The sequence below is a fragment of the Phalaenopsis equestris genome, unplaced genomic scaffold (assembly GCF_001263595.1).
Source record: "Phalaenopsis equestris unplaced genomic scaffold, ASM126359v1 Scaffold001307, whole genome shotgun sequence".
Classification (NCBI taxonomy): domain Eukaryota; kingdom Viridiplantae; phylum Streptophyta; class Magnoliopsida; order Asparagales; family Orchidaceae; genus Phalaenopsis; species Phalaenopsis equestris.
The window spans coordinates 359,696-377,290 of NW_018165746.1; the positions used below are offsets into that span (position 1 = coordinate 359,696).

The following is a 17,595-nucleotide window of genomic DNA, read 5'->3' on the forward strand; positions in this document are numbered from 1 at the left end:
ACATAAGAGAAATCACACACCCTAAAATTCACCTCTCGAACTTTAGCGCTCCACACAAAAGCCCTTCAAGAGTTAGTTCACTGTGTGCTAGAGATTGAAAAGAGAAACTATGGACGCTCTAAATCCAGGGTTTAAGTATTGAATCAGGAGAGAACTACCCCTGGCATAATCACATCGCTCCTGACGTAATTATTCTAGCTGGTCTATTTCAAAACTTGAAATTGAATGAATTACGATGTTTTTGCAGCATTGGGGCTCCTTTGTCTCTACCACTGTTGCTGCTTCATCCCAATTAAATCAGACTCCGCACAAAAATCTCCCAATTGGAGGTAGATCTGCATCCAACATCTTTCCTCCATATCTGCTCCAACATATATACCATCTTCATAGTCATGTACCACAGTGTTACTCGCCTTCGATCTTAACCTTCCCAGACTCTAACTGAAGCCAAGAATGACTCCAGTTTCACTATAGTCACCACATTAGTCAACATATTTGCAGGATTATGAGTTGTGTGTATATTCCCCAAGAATAACTACACATCTTCTAAGAGAGAGTGAATAAAGTAATATATCGGTTGAATATGCTTTGTCCTGACTTGAAAAACAATATTTTTAATAAGCTGAATAACACATATTGTCACTATGAAGCTTTCCAAACCCCTCCTCTTTACCCAGTTATTGTTAGAAGTTATATTAGGAAATAATTTATTGTTGTTAGAAGTTATGAGGATTATATTTATTTCCTAATATAACTTTATTTCCCGGTATCATTTAGATATATTTTCTTGCATTGGATTTATTTCTTTTCTTATTTTAAGATTTCATATTTTATGTTGTTTCTTTTATCTCCAATTAATAAATATGAATTGATTAATTTGAGATATTAAGTGTTATTGTTTTTCTTATTCTAGGTTTATGTAAGGGCTATTTATACCTATTTCATATCAATAAAAATATTCGGCTTTATTCCGCATGAGTCTGGTTTTTAAAATGTTATCATAGTTTAATTTTGTACCCTAGCCATTGGTCCTTCCAGAACCGTCGAACTCCCTTCATGTCATCCTCTGTGCGAAAGGAAGGGGCACTCATCTTGGTATTTGAAACAAAAACTTTTGCTTCTTCTCTCCCTGCGGGCTTGGCCTGTCGGTTGGCCCTTCCCGAGGTTGGAGCTTCGACTCTGCCAGCCTCCAGAAAGCAAGCGACAGTTTCCCATTAGTTTTTCTTCCCATTGTTTTTCCTCTCGTAGAGCTTTGTTCTGTGGAGAAATTTCTGTTTTTGGCTACCTAACATTTTTTTTTTTCATAAAGAACTATTACATATCTGCCGTGTAGGTTTATATTCATCAGTTCACCTAGTTGTTGTCGCTTTCACCCTAACTGTCGTCGGTTCCCCTCTTCCCTATTTGTTTTCTAAAGGTTGTTGCCACTGATCCTTCCAGCAGGTAGTTCCAAACGACGGACCCCCATTCGCTGAAGGTTGATTTCTGGATTCCAGTCTCAGTCCTTCTTATCGTGAGACCGAAGCACATCTAGAGTGAAGAAATCCTTGATATCCTCGTCAAGGGTATATCATGTGGGCAACCAACTGTGGGTTACTGTCGCCCTCTCATTGAAAGCCTCTCCTGGCAAGATTTTTGTCGGACCTCTGTCGATCGGCTCCCCTCTCATCGGCGATCCTTCTCTGATGAGTTGTGTGATAATGGCTTCTCTGCTGTCCCTCCCAGTCACAGGACTTTCCCGATTTTCTTCCCCGTAGAACCTTACCGTTGTTCTTACCCAATGGACTTCAAATTTTTTTTTTATGTTGTTATTCCCAATTGCAGGAAACAACACAGTTTTTTTTCCTAAAATCCAGTACTGCTTCTTGTCCTTTCATGTTGTTCTTCCACAAAAATTCAGTGTTAGTTCCTACAGTTTGATTCGTAGCCGACCCTTTCTCCTATTGTATTTTTCCCTTCCTTGCATAGGCGTTAGGGGATGTTGTGTTTCCAGCGGCCTTTTCTACTATAGCTTCCTCTGTCAACAGATTTTCCTAATTGTGATTTGCTCTCTCTCTATTGTGGAAATCCCATTCGGAGAGTCGTCATCGTTGTTTGGAGAGTTGGACTTTGTCTCTTCAATAACACTCCCAACTTACGAGGAGAAGTTATTTTTTCTCAGACATGTCTTCGCAGTAAAAGTGGATAGAGGGGATGAGCTATTTTGCCATTCCCCCCCCCCAGGTTTCAAATGTTATTTCTTCCTGCAGGAAGTTGCGGCTGCAGCGACTTCCGTGGTTTTTTTTTCATCATTTCATATGTGTGGATTGTGGAAACGAAGGTAAGTTTGTTATAGAGGAGTTCATCGTTGCTTGGCTTGCAAAACGACTTGAAAAAGGCTATTACAGAGGCGAGACTGGACTTATCCTTGAATGGAATCCCATCAGCTGACCTACATGCCCTTCTTTGTCGGTTTCTTCCCTGTTGTCGGAAATCTCCATACTGGTCTTTCTCTGTGTTTCCATTTCCACAAGAACTCTCCTTGCAAACTTCTTCGCAGGAACTCTCTTGTACAACAACAACAGCAGCAATCGGTTCTCTCCTTGCAAGTTGCAGCTTTCTTTTCTCTGCCGTCATAAAGCTTATCTGTTAGCAATCTGCCTTGCAAAGGACATTATCCTATTACGAGCTTTTATCTTTTTTTTTTTTTTTTGCAGGTTTTATCCTGTAGTTTTTTTCCTATAGGTTGTCTACTTCCCTGCAAACTTCTTTGTAGCATTACCTGGAGGAGTTTTATGTCTACCTACAGGCATCGCAGAAACTGCAGCCAACAACAACCACAGTCAACTAGAAGTCAGTTTGTCCTGTAGGTTTTCTACTTCCCTGCAAACTTACTTGCATCATTACCTATAGGAGTATTCTACCTACTTGCTGACAATACAGGTATTTTAGTCAAAGATAACCACAATTGTCTACTTCCCTGCAAAATCCCCTGTAACATTATTTGTAAGAGTTTTCTGCCTAGGAACTGCAGTTATCTACTTCTCTGCAAACTCCCCTGCAGCATTATCTGGAGGAGTCTTCCACCTACCTATAGAAACTACAGGAATTGCAGATGATAACTTCAAGTTTTATCTCACATGATCTTCATCGTGCATTGTTTGATGTTTTTTAAATCCAAGTTGATCTTCCGGAGTTGAAAGTGCAACAACCTTCTTTAACGTGGAAACTCAATCCTTCGTTGTGTTCCTTAAAGTGAAGATATACCCTATTTAGTTTTTTACCATTTAAATCTCCTGCCACATATGAATTTATAAATCAGTGTATATTGATCTATGTACTTCCAAAGTAAAGTGTCATGTTGATTATTTCTCTAAAATACATAAGAATTCACTTCACTACCTCCCAATGATGATTTTCAGGATTACCCATATTCCTGTTGACCACTCTCACTACATGTGTTATATTTGGTCTCATACATATAACATGCATCAGACTCCTAATTGTTGAAGCGTATGGAGTTCTTATATGTGCTTGCTCAGCTTTAAACTTTGACGATAATTTCTTGTATAACTGTTAAGTGACTATCTAAGAAGGTGCAAGTTGATTTTATCTCTCATGTTGAACCTCCGCATTTGAGACAATTTTAGTGTGTATGCACTCGTGTTGATACCGATTTTGATGATCTTTTTGGTTTGACCTAAATTCTTCATCTCGAACTGCCTTGATAATTGATGATTCAAGTTTCTGATTTGTCCATATATGCCCATGTAATTAGCATGTCATCCACATGTAAAATGAGTAAAATATAACAATTATCAAAGTTTTAACGAAGTAATAGTTGTTTTTCTGGCACTTTATGTACCCATGGTCTTGCATGAACCTGTTAAACATCTTCTACCGTTGTCTCGGGGTCTACTTCAAGTCATAGAGGCTTTTCCTTAACATGCAGCTAAAGTTTTCTATCCCTAAAACCTCGTAAACATGCGGTTGCACCATATATAGTTCCTCTTCCAGATCTCCATGTAAATTGTGGCTATTTTTACATCCATCTATTCCAAATGTAGGTTTTCCTCTGCTATTAAGCTCAACACAACTCTAACAATTATTAGCTTCACCGCATAAGAAATATCTTAGTGTAGTACACTCATTCTTTTTATTGAAACCCCTTCACATCAAACTTTTCCTTGTAGTGTTTGTTACTATCTGATTCTTCTTTCAGCCTGTAGATCCACTTGTTGTGTAGTGCTCTTTTATCATTTAGTAAAACCTGCAGATCCTAAGTCTGATTTGAAATCAATGACTACATCTAATCATCAATGACAAACTCTCACTCTTTTGAATATGCAACTTGAGTGACATCCTATTGGCACTCTGGTTCACCACTATCAGTTAGCAACAAATAGTATAAAGAAGAAGCATACCTCTGTGTCAGTCTTATTGTTGAACCTCTTGACTTTTGTACTTCCTCCGATTCAACACTTCTTTTATCTCTACCCTCTTGATCACCAATATATTTTATCTCAACATATTTGTACACTTTAAAAGTAACAGACAGACAATTTTATGTTCTACTCCAATCTCTATACATCTTCATTTTATTGAATGTCACATCTTTGTTATTGAACTTCTGATTTTGATAGTCCCAAAATTTGTACCCAAATTCATTTGAATCATACTCAATGAAAGTGCACTTGATAGATTTTAAATCAAGTTTAATTATGGACCCTACATTAACATGAACATATGTAGAATACTCAAGTACCTTTAGATATAAATCTATCTCTGTCAATCTAGACCTCTTCAGGTAAGCTTTCCTTCAAAGATACTAGCATATCACGATTGATCAGTTAAATAACATCATTCACTAATTCTATCCAAAATTGTCTTGGCAAGCCTGCATGAACCTCATACTCCTGACACGCTCTGTGATGATTTTGTTCATGCACTCAATCATTCAATTCTGTTGTAGAGTTCTTGGAACAGTGAACTCATGTATGATCACCTCTTATGCACATTAACTCAAAATTTTGATCACGATACTTGCCTTCATTATCTAATTCGAGACGCCGAGACACTTCAGTTTCAAATCAATCTCATTTTCTACCATGTCCAACCTTTTTAACACTTTAAATACATCATATTTATGTTTTGAGAAGTAAACACATACATTTATAGTGTAATCATCAATGAAAGTGACAAATTAGTGTCACGTCCAATGCTGAACTTGAGTAGAACCCCATACATTAGTATGCACGTACTCCAACTTCTTTGACTTCATCATTGACTCACATTTGGAGGAAAAAAAAAATTATTCTGCTTGTCATATAAATAATTTTTTCTCGCTCATATGGCTAAGCTTGCGGTGCCAAAAAATTGCATTGGATTATATCCTCTCATTGATTAGGTAAACAATGTCTTCAATGTTACCTCGAGCCATTACAATTTGCCTTTCGTCACTTTGCACGAATCACCCGTGAAAATAGTCAACTGGCTTTCAGAGATCAAATATCTGTTTAGGCTTGGAACATATTTAACTTCACTGAGCTTCCAGAACTGTTCCATTTGACAACTTGATACCAATATCATCATTCCCTACGATACCGCAAGTTTTGTTATCTCCTCAAATACAAATTTCTTAGATAACTCAGAGTGTAATTTTTAAACACATTATCTATTGAGGCAAGCTTGAAAAGATGCACATGAATCTACTAACTATTATTTAGTATTGTCTAGGGATAAAACATGTGGAGGTTATTCTAGAGAGATTCTTATCTTAGTCTTGTCCATTAGCCTTCTTTAGAACTTTGCAATCCTTGAAATGACATTTCCTATCGTGGGTTTCGGCATTCTCCTATATCATTTCCTTTGCAGAACCTGGAATTTCCTCTTCTAGACTTGAATTTGTCTTTACATCTTTTACTATTCAGATTCATTCCTCTATTTTTGAACATTCAGCGTAGAACTTAAAGATTCACCGCTTGGTGTCTTTCTATGAATTTCTTCATTCAACACTAACCTCACAATATCATCGCAGTCCAACTTCATACTGCCTGAAGAATTACACACGGTCGTGATCAATCCATCTCAGTTGTTTGACAAAGAAGACAGAATTAACAGTGTCATGACCTTATCATCAAATTTGATACATATAGAACATAACTGGCTAGTCACAATTAGGGCTGTCAAAAAAGCTCGTTGTTCGCGAACAGTTCGTGTTCGGTTCGTCAATGAGTTTGTGTTCGATTCGTTCGATAAGTAAACGAGGCAAACGCGAACAAATTTTTTTCGTTCGGTTAGTTAAACGAACCAAACACGAACAGTGATGCGTTCGTTCGTGTTCGAATCGTTATTATTTGAAATATAAAATAATATAAAATAATTATATATAAAAAATTTATTATATTTTAAAACATTAAATTTTATAAATTATAATATATAATAAAATAATAATAATAATATATTAATATACTAGTAATATACTAATATAGATATTGAATATTTATATAATATAAGTTATATAATTAATATATAATATTATTTTTATATATTAATATTAGAGATGTCAAAATTTCAAACAAACTAAATTTTAAACGAACCGAACACGAACACAAGTTTTGTTCGTTCGTGTTCGGTTCGTTTACACCCCTAGTCACAATATTAAAAGTGTTTAAGTGTTCAATCATTGAACTGTCTTCTGTTATCTTCATGTTGAATAACCTCTTCATCAAAAAAATCTTATTTGAAACCGAAGATTTTTCATACATCCTTGTCAAAGCCGTCATAAGATCACATAGTTTTCTCATTCACTATGTTAAACACAACAGATAAAGAAAGTGAAAGATAGATCAAACATAGAGTCATTCGATCCAGCACTTCTCATTTTTCCATATTCATCGTTTTAGGCTTCTTCGTGAGTTCTTGAAGTGACAAATACAAATTTAGTTTGATACAATAAATCTTCCATTTGTTTTTTTTCAAAATCCAAAGTTCAATCTATTGAACTTTTTTACTTTGTACTTTGTTTCGTCGGTTATTGTTCCAACTCAAATAAAAAATCTTCAGAAAAAACCTCTCTATGATACTTGTTGGGATGGAAACTTAGACTTCATGTGATTTACAATAAAAATCACACTACGGAAAAAAAAAAAAAAAATCACACAGATTCAAGATATCCTGAACAAAATATCAAACAGAAACGTACAATAAAGTAATCCCAAAAAACATAGATTTAATGTTGAAAAACTCGAGAACAAAAAAACCTCTAAGCCACACCACACCAAATGTTTAATTGTGAAATGAGAGATGTATAGAAATTTGCACCACTCAATTCTTCTCTATACACCCCTAGAACTTATAACAACTCTGCTTTGAAATTCACCTCTCAAACGTTACCACTCCAAACAAAAGCCCTTTGAGAGTCCACAAGCAAGAGATTCACAAGAGAGTGTATTGTTGCTCCGAATTGAAGACTTCATAATCAAATTGGGAGAAAAATTGCCCTTGCATGATCACGTTGCTCCTCAACATAATTATCCAATTGTTCTATTTCAGAACTTGGAATCGAAGAACCGCAATGTAGGTAAGTCCCTACTTGGCAAAACTATGTCGTCAGTGTAGCTACGCCTAATATTGGCATGGCTACGTCTATCTTGTGACACATGAGCATCATTTTTGCAGCACCGAGGTTCTTTATCTCTACCACTATTGTTGCTTCAGCCCAAATAAATCAAACTCCACACTCAACGGTTTAACCCAACTAGATAGCTCATTGAATCTGCTTGATTATATTAATTAACCATTTGTGTGTGCGTGAAATTTTTACTGTTTCATATATGTTTAATATATTTTTTATCAAAATCTCGCTTTTAAGTTGAGCTCATGCCAAGCATAACTGTCACAAGCTGAGTTCAAGCTAAAGTTATGAGCTCGAGCCAATCATACATCTCATGAGTCAAGCTTGAGTTTAGCGCAGCTCGAGCTTGACTCATTTACAAACCCCTAATCATATGAGATCCAACCTTAACAATGTTTATTGACAACAAAATGATAAAAAATAAGCTGCTTGATTTGATCAAATCGAATCAAAGGGGAACAACCATTAACTAGAGCATCATAAATCTCAGTAGCACCCATCTGCTCTCAAGATGCATTATTCATTTTACACCCATCACCCAACTTATTACTTCATTTGTACAATATATGTATAGCATTTCATCGCTTAGTGTGCTACAAAACATTTTCACAATGTTCATCTTTCTTAAAAAACACTCTGGAAACCACCTCAAGATAAAAAGCTGCCCAAGAACAAATATACCATGAAAAGAGACTCGGTAGAAAGGACGGAAAAGATGGCATTCCATTTATTGCACAAAACATTTCCTTTATACGACAATCCAATGAGATATGCATGGCAAAGCTGAGCAATGGAATTTTTTTTTTCCCCCTGCATTAAAGCCTCGGAATTCTCTATCAAACTTGTATGGCTTTCCTATCTACTTTGCTTATTTATAGGTTGAGTTGATTGTTTTCTCCTGTGCCCCATGAGGGATCCAATGGAGGAAGCTGATAATCATCTGGTTTAAGGGCGATCATGAAGTCTGGCAATGAAGGTGCAGTTTCCATGATCCTGTAAAAGACAAAAAAGGAGGGTAAGTAAATCCTGGTGCTGGCGATGTTTACATATACCTGCAAAGTTAGTACATTTTAAATGTCTTAAAAAAATTCATGTTGGACACAATGGAGAAAATGGATTTGTGTAGCCACCACACTTAGTGAGATAAATGTCTTTCGTTTTTTGCACCTTATAAAAGGTGTTGGTTGGCTACTAGGGCCGTTAATGAGCTAGCTAGCGTGATCGATAAAAAGATGAGTTGATTTTATAATAAATCATAGATCAAAATTTCTTGTGGCATCTTGATGCAGAATTGTTATGAGAATCAGTATTCTTGTAGACATTGACATGTCTCCATTTTGATATTAACTTCGTCTAATTGCATCGTAACATACAATAAGGATACTTTCTTTTCAGTTTTATAAGTTTGAAGTCGGTATCATTAATCGAGTCTAAATAAGTAAACTTTGCATCTCCAAATAATTTGAGTAGAATATTGAATTTAGTATTTTCTAAAATCTCTCTCATTTCTCACTCTCACATCTATTTTTTCATGTTCTTCTCACATTTTCTCAGTTTACTACTTCTAACCTCATTCGGCTTTAAGCTTATTGCTTGTTACATCATTTAATATCAAGGCTGTTAAATCTAAATCGTATTGGGTCGTTACATTTAAGGATTGAATATCCATTTGGTATCTCATGTATTCTAAACCAAAATCATATGCTTCATAGCATGATCCTTCAGAACTTCATGCTAAAGAATCTCCTTAGCAAGAGAAATTTGTAGCTCAACTTTTAATGAACATATAGCCTGAACACAAAGGAGCAAGGCTTTATCATTATGGATGTCATGGTTGCAAGATCTCCCTTCAAATCTTAAATGCAGATTGTTACCTAGCTCATACAAGAAGATTGTTCTTAATAGATGGATCTTACAATAATTATGTTAATCAAACCTTGCGATCATCATGTTATAATAAGAATCAATAAAATCATTATACGCAATTACTTTGACCCCTTTCAATCTCATATATCCAAAATATTATGATGCTGATTCGTGCAATCTTCATATTACTCATGATCCCAAAATTGGAACTCTTACACCAACTTATATTCATGTATCTTATGTTAAGTTTCAAAGAATGCAACTACCTTTATGAAACAATATCATGAAATACTAGAAGCATGGTAACAGAAAGACCATCTAGATCCTTGGAAAGGCTGAACTGAAATTGAAGATTATTATAGTGGTTATCCTCATTCTATAAATGAGTATCTTAAGGTGAATGATTGGATGCTGATGTTAAAGATTAATCTAAAATTAATTGTCTAATTACATCGTAACATATAATAAGGATACTTTCGTACCAGTTTTATCAGTTTTAAGTGGGTATTATTAATCAAGTCTAAATAAGTAAACTTTGCATCTCCAAATAATTTGAGTAGAATATTGAATTTAGTATTTTCTAAAATCTCTCATTTGCCACTCTTACATATATTTTCTTCATGTTCTTTTTCTCACATTTTCTTCTTCAGTTTACTACTTCTAACCTCATTCGGCTTTAAATTTATTGCTTGTTACATCATTTAATATCAAGGCTGTTAAATCTAAATCGTATTGGTTCGTTGCATTTAAGGATTGAATATCCATTTGGTTATCTCATGTATTCTAAACAAAAATCATATGCTTCATAGTATGATCTTTGAGAACTTCATGGTAAACAATCTCATTAGCAAGAGAAATTTGTAGTTCAACTTTTAATGAACATATGGCACGAACATAAAGGAGCAAGAATTTATCATTATGGATGTCATGGTTGCAAGATCTCCCTTGAAATGTTAATGAAGATTGTAACCTAGCTCATACAAGAAGATTGTTCTTAATAAATGGATCTTACAATAATTATGTTAATCAAGCCTTGTGATCATCATATTATAATAAGAATCAATAAAATCATTATACGCAATTACTTTGACCCCTTTCAATCTCATATATCCAAAATATTATGATGCTGATTCGTGCAATCTTCATATTACTCATGATCCCAAAATTGGAACTCTTACACCAACTTATATTCATGTATCTTATGTTAAGTTTCAAAGAATGCAACTACCTTTATGAAACAATATCATGAAATACTAGAAGCATGGTAACAGAAAGACCATCTAGATCCTTGGAAAGGCTGAACTGAAATTGAAGATTATTATAGTGGTTATCCTCATTCTATAAATGAGTATCTTAAGGTGAATGATTGGATGCTGATGTTAAAGATTAATGTAAAATTAATCCAATGAGAAGAATATTTTCTGCTGATTATGGCAGCACCTGCACTACTTAACAGAGATTGTTGTGGCACATGATTGCAAATAGAGATTTTTTTGGCACATGAAATTGAACATTACCCCTTAAATAGATGGTTATCAATCCAGAGCCACTTAAGATTTCAACAGTGGTGGCCTTTCACTTTACTGCAAAGTATTCTTGTAAAACACATGTAGTTCTACTTTCAAATTGCATTCATGTAAACTAAATTCAAATCATATTTACAATCTACAACTTCTGAACCTAAATTGAAAAAATAAAAACAAAAAACAATAACAATTTTAGTATACTCACATTTCATTTAAGTATATGAGTCAATTTAGTTAGTATGAAAACCTTAAAAAAATTATAAGCACCTTTCCGGAGCATGGTCTCGAGAATGATGAAAAGAATCTTCCAATAACTTAGTTGAATTGTTGATGCTCAACCTATCACTTCCTTTTCTTTTATGAGATAAATTTTTCATTCGTTACCTCTAAATACTCTTATTAAGAATGAATTTCTCATTCATCTTACTTTAGGATGAATTTTGCATGCTCTATAGCACAATAAAAGGCTTCCAATTCTCCCCTCAATAATGATTCAAATCTAGAGTTTTTGAAGGTCATCAGACATGATATCGTGCAATAAATAAAATTTAAAGTTTATTTCAGCATTTATATTTTAGTTTAGGATTTTAAATTATGTGATTTAATTCAAGTTAAATATTCCTTTTAGATCATTATTAAGTTTGAATTTAGTTTTGATTATTATCTAATTGGTAATAAATCCTAAAATGGAATGAGATGAATTGAAATCAATGTTTCTTGCGAAATCTTATCTGGAACTCTTCATTTTAGGGTTTCACCATGGTCCATATACTCAATCTTCTTCTCTCAACCTCTCTTGTCCCCCTCCTATGCCTAAATTTGTCTATTTTCGTTGGCTACTTTGTATCCCAACCACTTGATAAAGATGAAACATAATACCTTTTTATTGGTTGTCGTCATGAAGTGCAAGTATATAAATGCATTACTCCAGCCAATATGTTGTATATGAAAGAATTGGTGCATGGTGACTTATACTTTATGTTATAGTGTGATTTAGTGATTCAAATTTGAAACATTTAAATCTATGGAGCACAAAAAAGAACATGAATTCAATGCTATATTTTATAAATTATCAATTATTTTCTATTAGAGGCCTCATAGGATGAAGTATAATATCATATGCCTATACTTAATGAAAGGATAGACTTAATGACATAATTGATACAAAGAAACGAGAATAGCAAATTCAAAATTGTTAATAATGCATGCCAATCAAATTAAGCACTTCAATTATAGAAAATTTCTCTATGATCACTTATGAAAGTCTTCCCATTGTAATCAAAGCCCATATTAATGAAAGTTGTAATTACAAAATCACGAGTGCTAGCTTTGTAAATAGCAACGTTTCAAGTGCTAGGTGTTGGCCGTAAGAATGAAAAAAAAAAAGAGGGGGAAAAATGAAAAAAAAAAAAAAAGTTATATTGGTTAAAATTAAATTAATTAACTTAAAGATTTATTTTCTCTTGCCTCTTAGAACTCACTCGAGTGGGATAACAGCTCCCTCATTCATTTTAGTTACAAAGACACAAACTAAACCTCTCGGCTCATTAATTCTCATTGTATGGTTCCTTCTATCCACTAGAAGTCGCCCAAGAATTCCACTCGAGCCTGTACAACCCTTCATTTCCTTCATCGTTCATCTCAACCAGTCGAATCCCTACGCCAACATCGTTGCCCCCCTATGTTGTAAGTCTCATCCTTATTTTACTCCTTCACTTCTTTTTTTCTTTTTCCCTCTGTTTTCCTTGTTCTTCTTCTTTCTTGTGTGTGTGTGACCAGACCCTGCACTTGCTTCTTCTCGCCAAACTGAGCCACAAAATCCAAAGCTTTCCTCTTCTTTCCAATTGAACAAAACATTTGTTCCTTCTTCCTCACAGAAGCCACACATAGTGTCTCTGTGGACACAAAGCCCTTCTCCTTCGCTCTTCGCACCGCTCGATCCCCCTTTCGGAAGCCACACGAAGGAAAGCTTCGTATCCAGCGCCTCCTTTTCCTTCCTCTACGCACGCGACCCAAGCTTTCTTGTCTTTTACTTTTTATTTGTTGTGTGAAATTGAAATAGGAATGATCCCTGTTCGATCCCTAACCTAAGCAGAAATCCACAGCCAACTAGAACCCAACCCATTTTTATTGTTCATTTATTTAATTTTTATTGTTAATCTATTTTAATTAGTATTTTTGTGCATTGCATTAAGTGTATAGAAAAAAAAATATAACAGAAATATAAGATCTTTGTTGTATTTTCATTCCATTGTCTTTGTCGATCTTCATCATCGCCGCGCAATTGGGAAATTTTTCGCAAACCTTCATTTGAAGCGAGTACGGTACCTGTTAGGTTAAGAAATCGCAAACTCGTATGAATAATTATTTTTAAGAGGGGGAATGTTTATTTACAACATAACATTTATGTACATGTATTGAAGGCACATTGCTTCTTTTGAGTTCAGTTTTGCTCCGTTGCGTTTTTTGAGACCGCGGGTTGAAAATTCTAATTTTGCTCTTAGAATGTTGGCACTTTACGTGCCCCTTGGCAGGGGTTGACGCAAGGAGGCTGCCAAAATGGGAATGTTAATTTGTAACCTAACACTTTCTGCATGTATATTAAAGGCCTTTCGCATCTTTTGAGATAGTGAATTAAATGTTCCTTTTGTTCCCACACAACAGTGTTTCACGATGCTAACTATCGAATCTTTTGAGATATCTAGAAATGTTGGCATTCTCTCGTGCCCCCTAATGGGTGTTGACATCGAGAGGCTATCGGAATTTTGAGTGATTTGTACTTGTAAACCATTAAAATCTCAATTTTCACTTATAAATAATAATAATAATATGTGAACTATTCGAATTTTAAAATATTTCAAAATTCAAGCTTTTAAATTTTAGGCTATTAGAATTTAAAATGTCGGAAGCCAGTGCATTAAAAAATTTAAGGTCTTTAGGTTTCTAAAATATAAACTTCTAGGGTTTAAAAATATTAAAATTTGATTTTTAAAATTTAAAGCTCATGAAAATATTTTAGAATTGAGCTCTTTAGACTCAAGCTCCTAGGGTGTGAAAATTAATTTAAAATTGTGTCTTCAAACTTATGCTCTTAGGGGTGAAAAATAATTCAAATATGTAGTTTTCCTAAAATTTAAAATTAATCACCATAGAATTCGCAATACTCATGCTAGTGAACAGAAGACGATTCATTTAAAACCTAAAATCATAATACTTCTTCAAATATTTCAAGTTCTAAATGATAAAAAATATTCAAAGTTAAATTCAAGACTAGTAGTTCTTAAAATTAAATGCAAAGTTTTGAAATTTGTGCAAGTATTTTTAAGACATGTGAATAATAATTTGAATACTCTCAAGTTATAAATAATTTAAGATATTCATGAGTTAAACATGCATAATCTCAAAGTATTGTATAACAGAATTAAAAAAAAAAAAATTAAATGCCCACACGTCCTCCAACCAACATATAGAATGTTAAAATATTAGGTTTGAGAATGATGCGCCGGCTCACCCAACTAGTATGGTCCTCCTTGTAATAACTGGAGTTGATGAGTCTACTAAAACCTAATGAATGTCTAAATCTTAAAATAAGAATTTAAAAGTTCAAATCATCTATTTTGATCCTCCTATCTTTAAAAATAGAAGTCGACATGACATATCTAAAAGTTTAAACTGACCAAAATAAATGTCACACCTTAAATATAAATATTTTAAATGACTAATTCTCGAATGATGATCATGTTGATCTAAGATTTTAACCAGAATGGTCAAACTTTTAAATCAAGATTTTCAAAATAATTAATTGAAATTCAAGCTAAAGTTCAATCACTTAAAAGTTAAATAAAAATTTTATTCACCATCCGCAACAGTTTGTCAAGGGTGACAAACTTCTAACTGACTTCAACTTACAAAGAACAAATGTCATATCAATAAATTCACAAAATAATTGCATGTCAGCAAAAATGTGGATTGAGTCCTCAATTCGTGTGGCTATGCCACCAAGACACCACAAAATAACAGCTTTAACAAGAGCCATCTGACTAGGTGGTTGTCGTCAAATGACAATATTATATTACGGTCACGATCGTAGATCGTATGTTCTCTAATAGTTTTTTACCTTTAGAGTTGTGAATCATAAGGGTACAATTGATTGACATAAAGGTTTATGTTAGTTAAAGTTTACTTAAATTTTTCCTCTTAGAAAAACATCCACCCCAGATCAACAAGCATGTCTTAGACGACGCACCAATGATTTTTGACAATAATCGTTTTGTTAGGTTGGGTTGACTGCCTCTCTTAACTAAGTAAACGAATGACCAGGACGACCCAAGATGAAGGAACTATGTGAACTTGATCGAGTTTCGTCTTCATTTCACTACCATCGACTTTAAGCTTCAAGTGATGAATTCTACAAATTAAATATGTTGTTTGTTGTTATTATATGTTGAATAATCAATCATTATTGGCGAGCCCTAATTGAAAATGTTCTCCATTATCTAGAGGGATAACTAACTAAAAAGACTTGCGCATATGAGAAACTTCAAAACCTAAATCAAAAAGTCTTCGCAAAATGAGGGTGAAATCTATGGGTAGTGTCTCATCTACTATCTAATCTGCCTTCTGAAAATTCGAACAGCATCTAAAGCTCTCTCCCAACAAACAAAACTAAACTAAATATAGTATCTAGGGAGCGATCAGAATATTCAGAGCTCACAGATTTCTGACGACTGTTGAATAATGTTTCGCTTTCCATCTTGAGTAAGTCATGATTGTAATATAATAACAGTAAAACTATAATCAAATTAAAATTTAAAGCCCTAATAGAATATTCAATGTCTGTAATTTCGTTATTTTGTCTGCATCTTTGAAAGTGTGGGGCATCATATTAAATTATTGATTAACTTATCCCCCTCTTTCATTTATGCAGGATTGATCTTCAAAACACTGCTTTCACTGTTCAATTTGGGCATAAAGCTCACATACGCCTAACTATTGTTGTTATCACCACAGAATATTGGAGTGATCATTTGTTTCAATAACATAGAATTATCTATCAAGGTCATTATTGTTGTTGTCTCTGTTCGAGGCATGCCTCAACAAGGTCATCAAGAAATGCTTTATTCTGACACTGCACCTGCACGTTGTGCTCACCAGCCTGTGCAAGGGCCAAGAACTGTTGAAGCAATACTATTGAGGTTCTCCGAAAGAGTTAATTGTTATTTGAAAGATTTGTTGTTACTAAAGTCCCAGCTATAAGGAGAATTTTGGCTGCACAAAAGCTTTCATTAGTATCTGTTCGACAGTCTCCTAAAATATCTGATGCACTTTTCGTGTCAGGCACACAATGCTAAAGTTTTCTCATCTAAAAGAAGGCTAAGTCAAAGCAAAAAAAGAGAAAGAAAGCTGAATTACGAGCTTAGCATTTGTTGCTTGAGCAATCAATTACTTTGCTGACATTTATGCTCAAAGTGAGTATTACCACCCATAATAAATTTGAAAATTTGAAGTGGGTGATGTGGAACAGCTCTGCTAGCGATATAAAAGACTTTCTAGAATCAACGTTAGCATTTGTATGAAAAAAGAAAGAAACTCGAGACATTGTCCGTTGAAGCGCACAATGTTTTAAATGTGACAAAGGAGAAAAATCTAATGAAAAAGAAGTATGAACAACTCATTATAATATGACAGATTAAAAAAATCGAATAAAAGACTATTTTTAATAGTAGGTCCAAAACAACTCAGGTATGTTACGCTCAGTGAGCATCGGGGCATGGTACCCAGGCAAACTATCCAGGAATCTGCCATTGAGATTTCATGGTTAAAAGGAAAACAATTATGGAGGCCAATGGCCCATGAGAAAGAAAATTTCGTCATAAAAAGTGACATCTGGTGTGCATTCTCAGATATCTGTTGTCAATCAAGAATGGGTAACCCAAGTTTGATGAATAACGTGGTAGTAGACAGACACATTAGAAAATCCTCCAATAAGTCTCATCATCAGCCAACTCCTACTGAGGAGGAAACCCCAACTCCTCTTAATTGGAGAATCCACCAACAAGTCTCATCTTCAATCAACTCATGATAAGGAGGAAAGCCCAATTTCTCCTTAGAAGTTGGGCTTTCCTCCTTAAGAAGAGTTGTTTAATGAAGGGACTTATTGAAGGATATTTTAATGTGTTGGTACTTACTAGGGGATTCTTTAATGTGTCGACCGCCACAATATTCATCATGCTGGAGTTTCTTTTTTACAAATCATTTTTCATTGACAGTGGATATCTGGGAATGCACACCATATGTCATGATTTTTCTCGCGAAATTTTCTCTGGCCCTTATAAATGTTTATCTTTTCATCATGTGCACTCGAGAAGACAATGTCGAACAGAGGATTAACCTTATTGAAGGATATTCCAAGGATTAAGCTTTCAGCAGCAGATTCCTGGACATTTTGTCAAGGTGTCACACCCCGATGCTCACTAAGCGAAGCATGCCTGTGTTGATTTGGGACGACTATTGATGATAGTCTTTTAGCCAGTTTTTTTCCCCTAGTTATAATGGGTATTTCATACTTCTTTTTTATTAGACTCTTCT

General features: G+C 34.4%; 1 protein-coding gene across 1 annotated transcript in view; it reads right to left on the reverse strand.

The window, feature by feature from the left end:
- Positions 1-8,019: 8,019 nt before the first annotated feature.
- LOC110033869 overlaps positions 8,020-17,595 on the reverse strand; it is a 35,646-nt gene continuing 26,070 nt past the window's right edge. Inside the window, exon 12 of the mRNA XM_020738012.1 lies at positions 8,020-8,608. Coding sequence (XP_020593671.1) covers positions 8,488-8,608 — 121 coding nt within the window. The 3' untranslated portion in view covers positions 8,020-8,487. The remainder of the gene's footprint in view (positions 8,609-17,595) is intronic.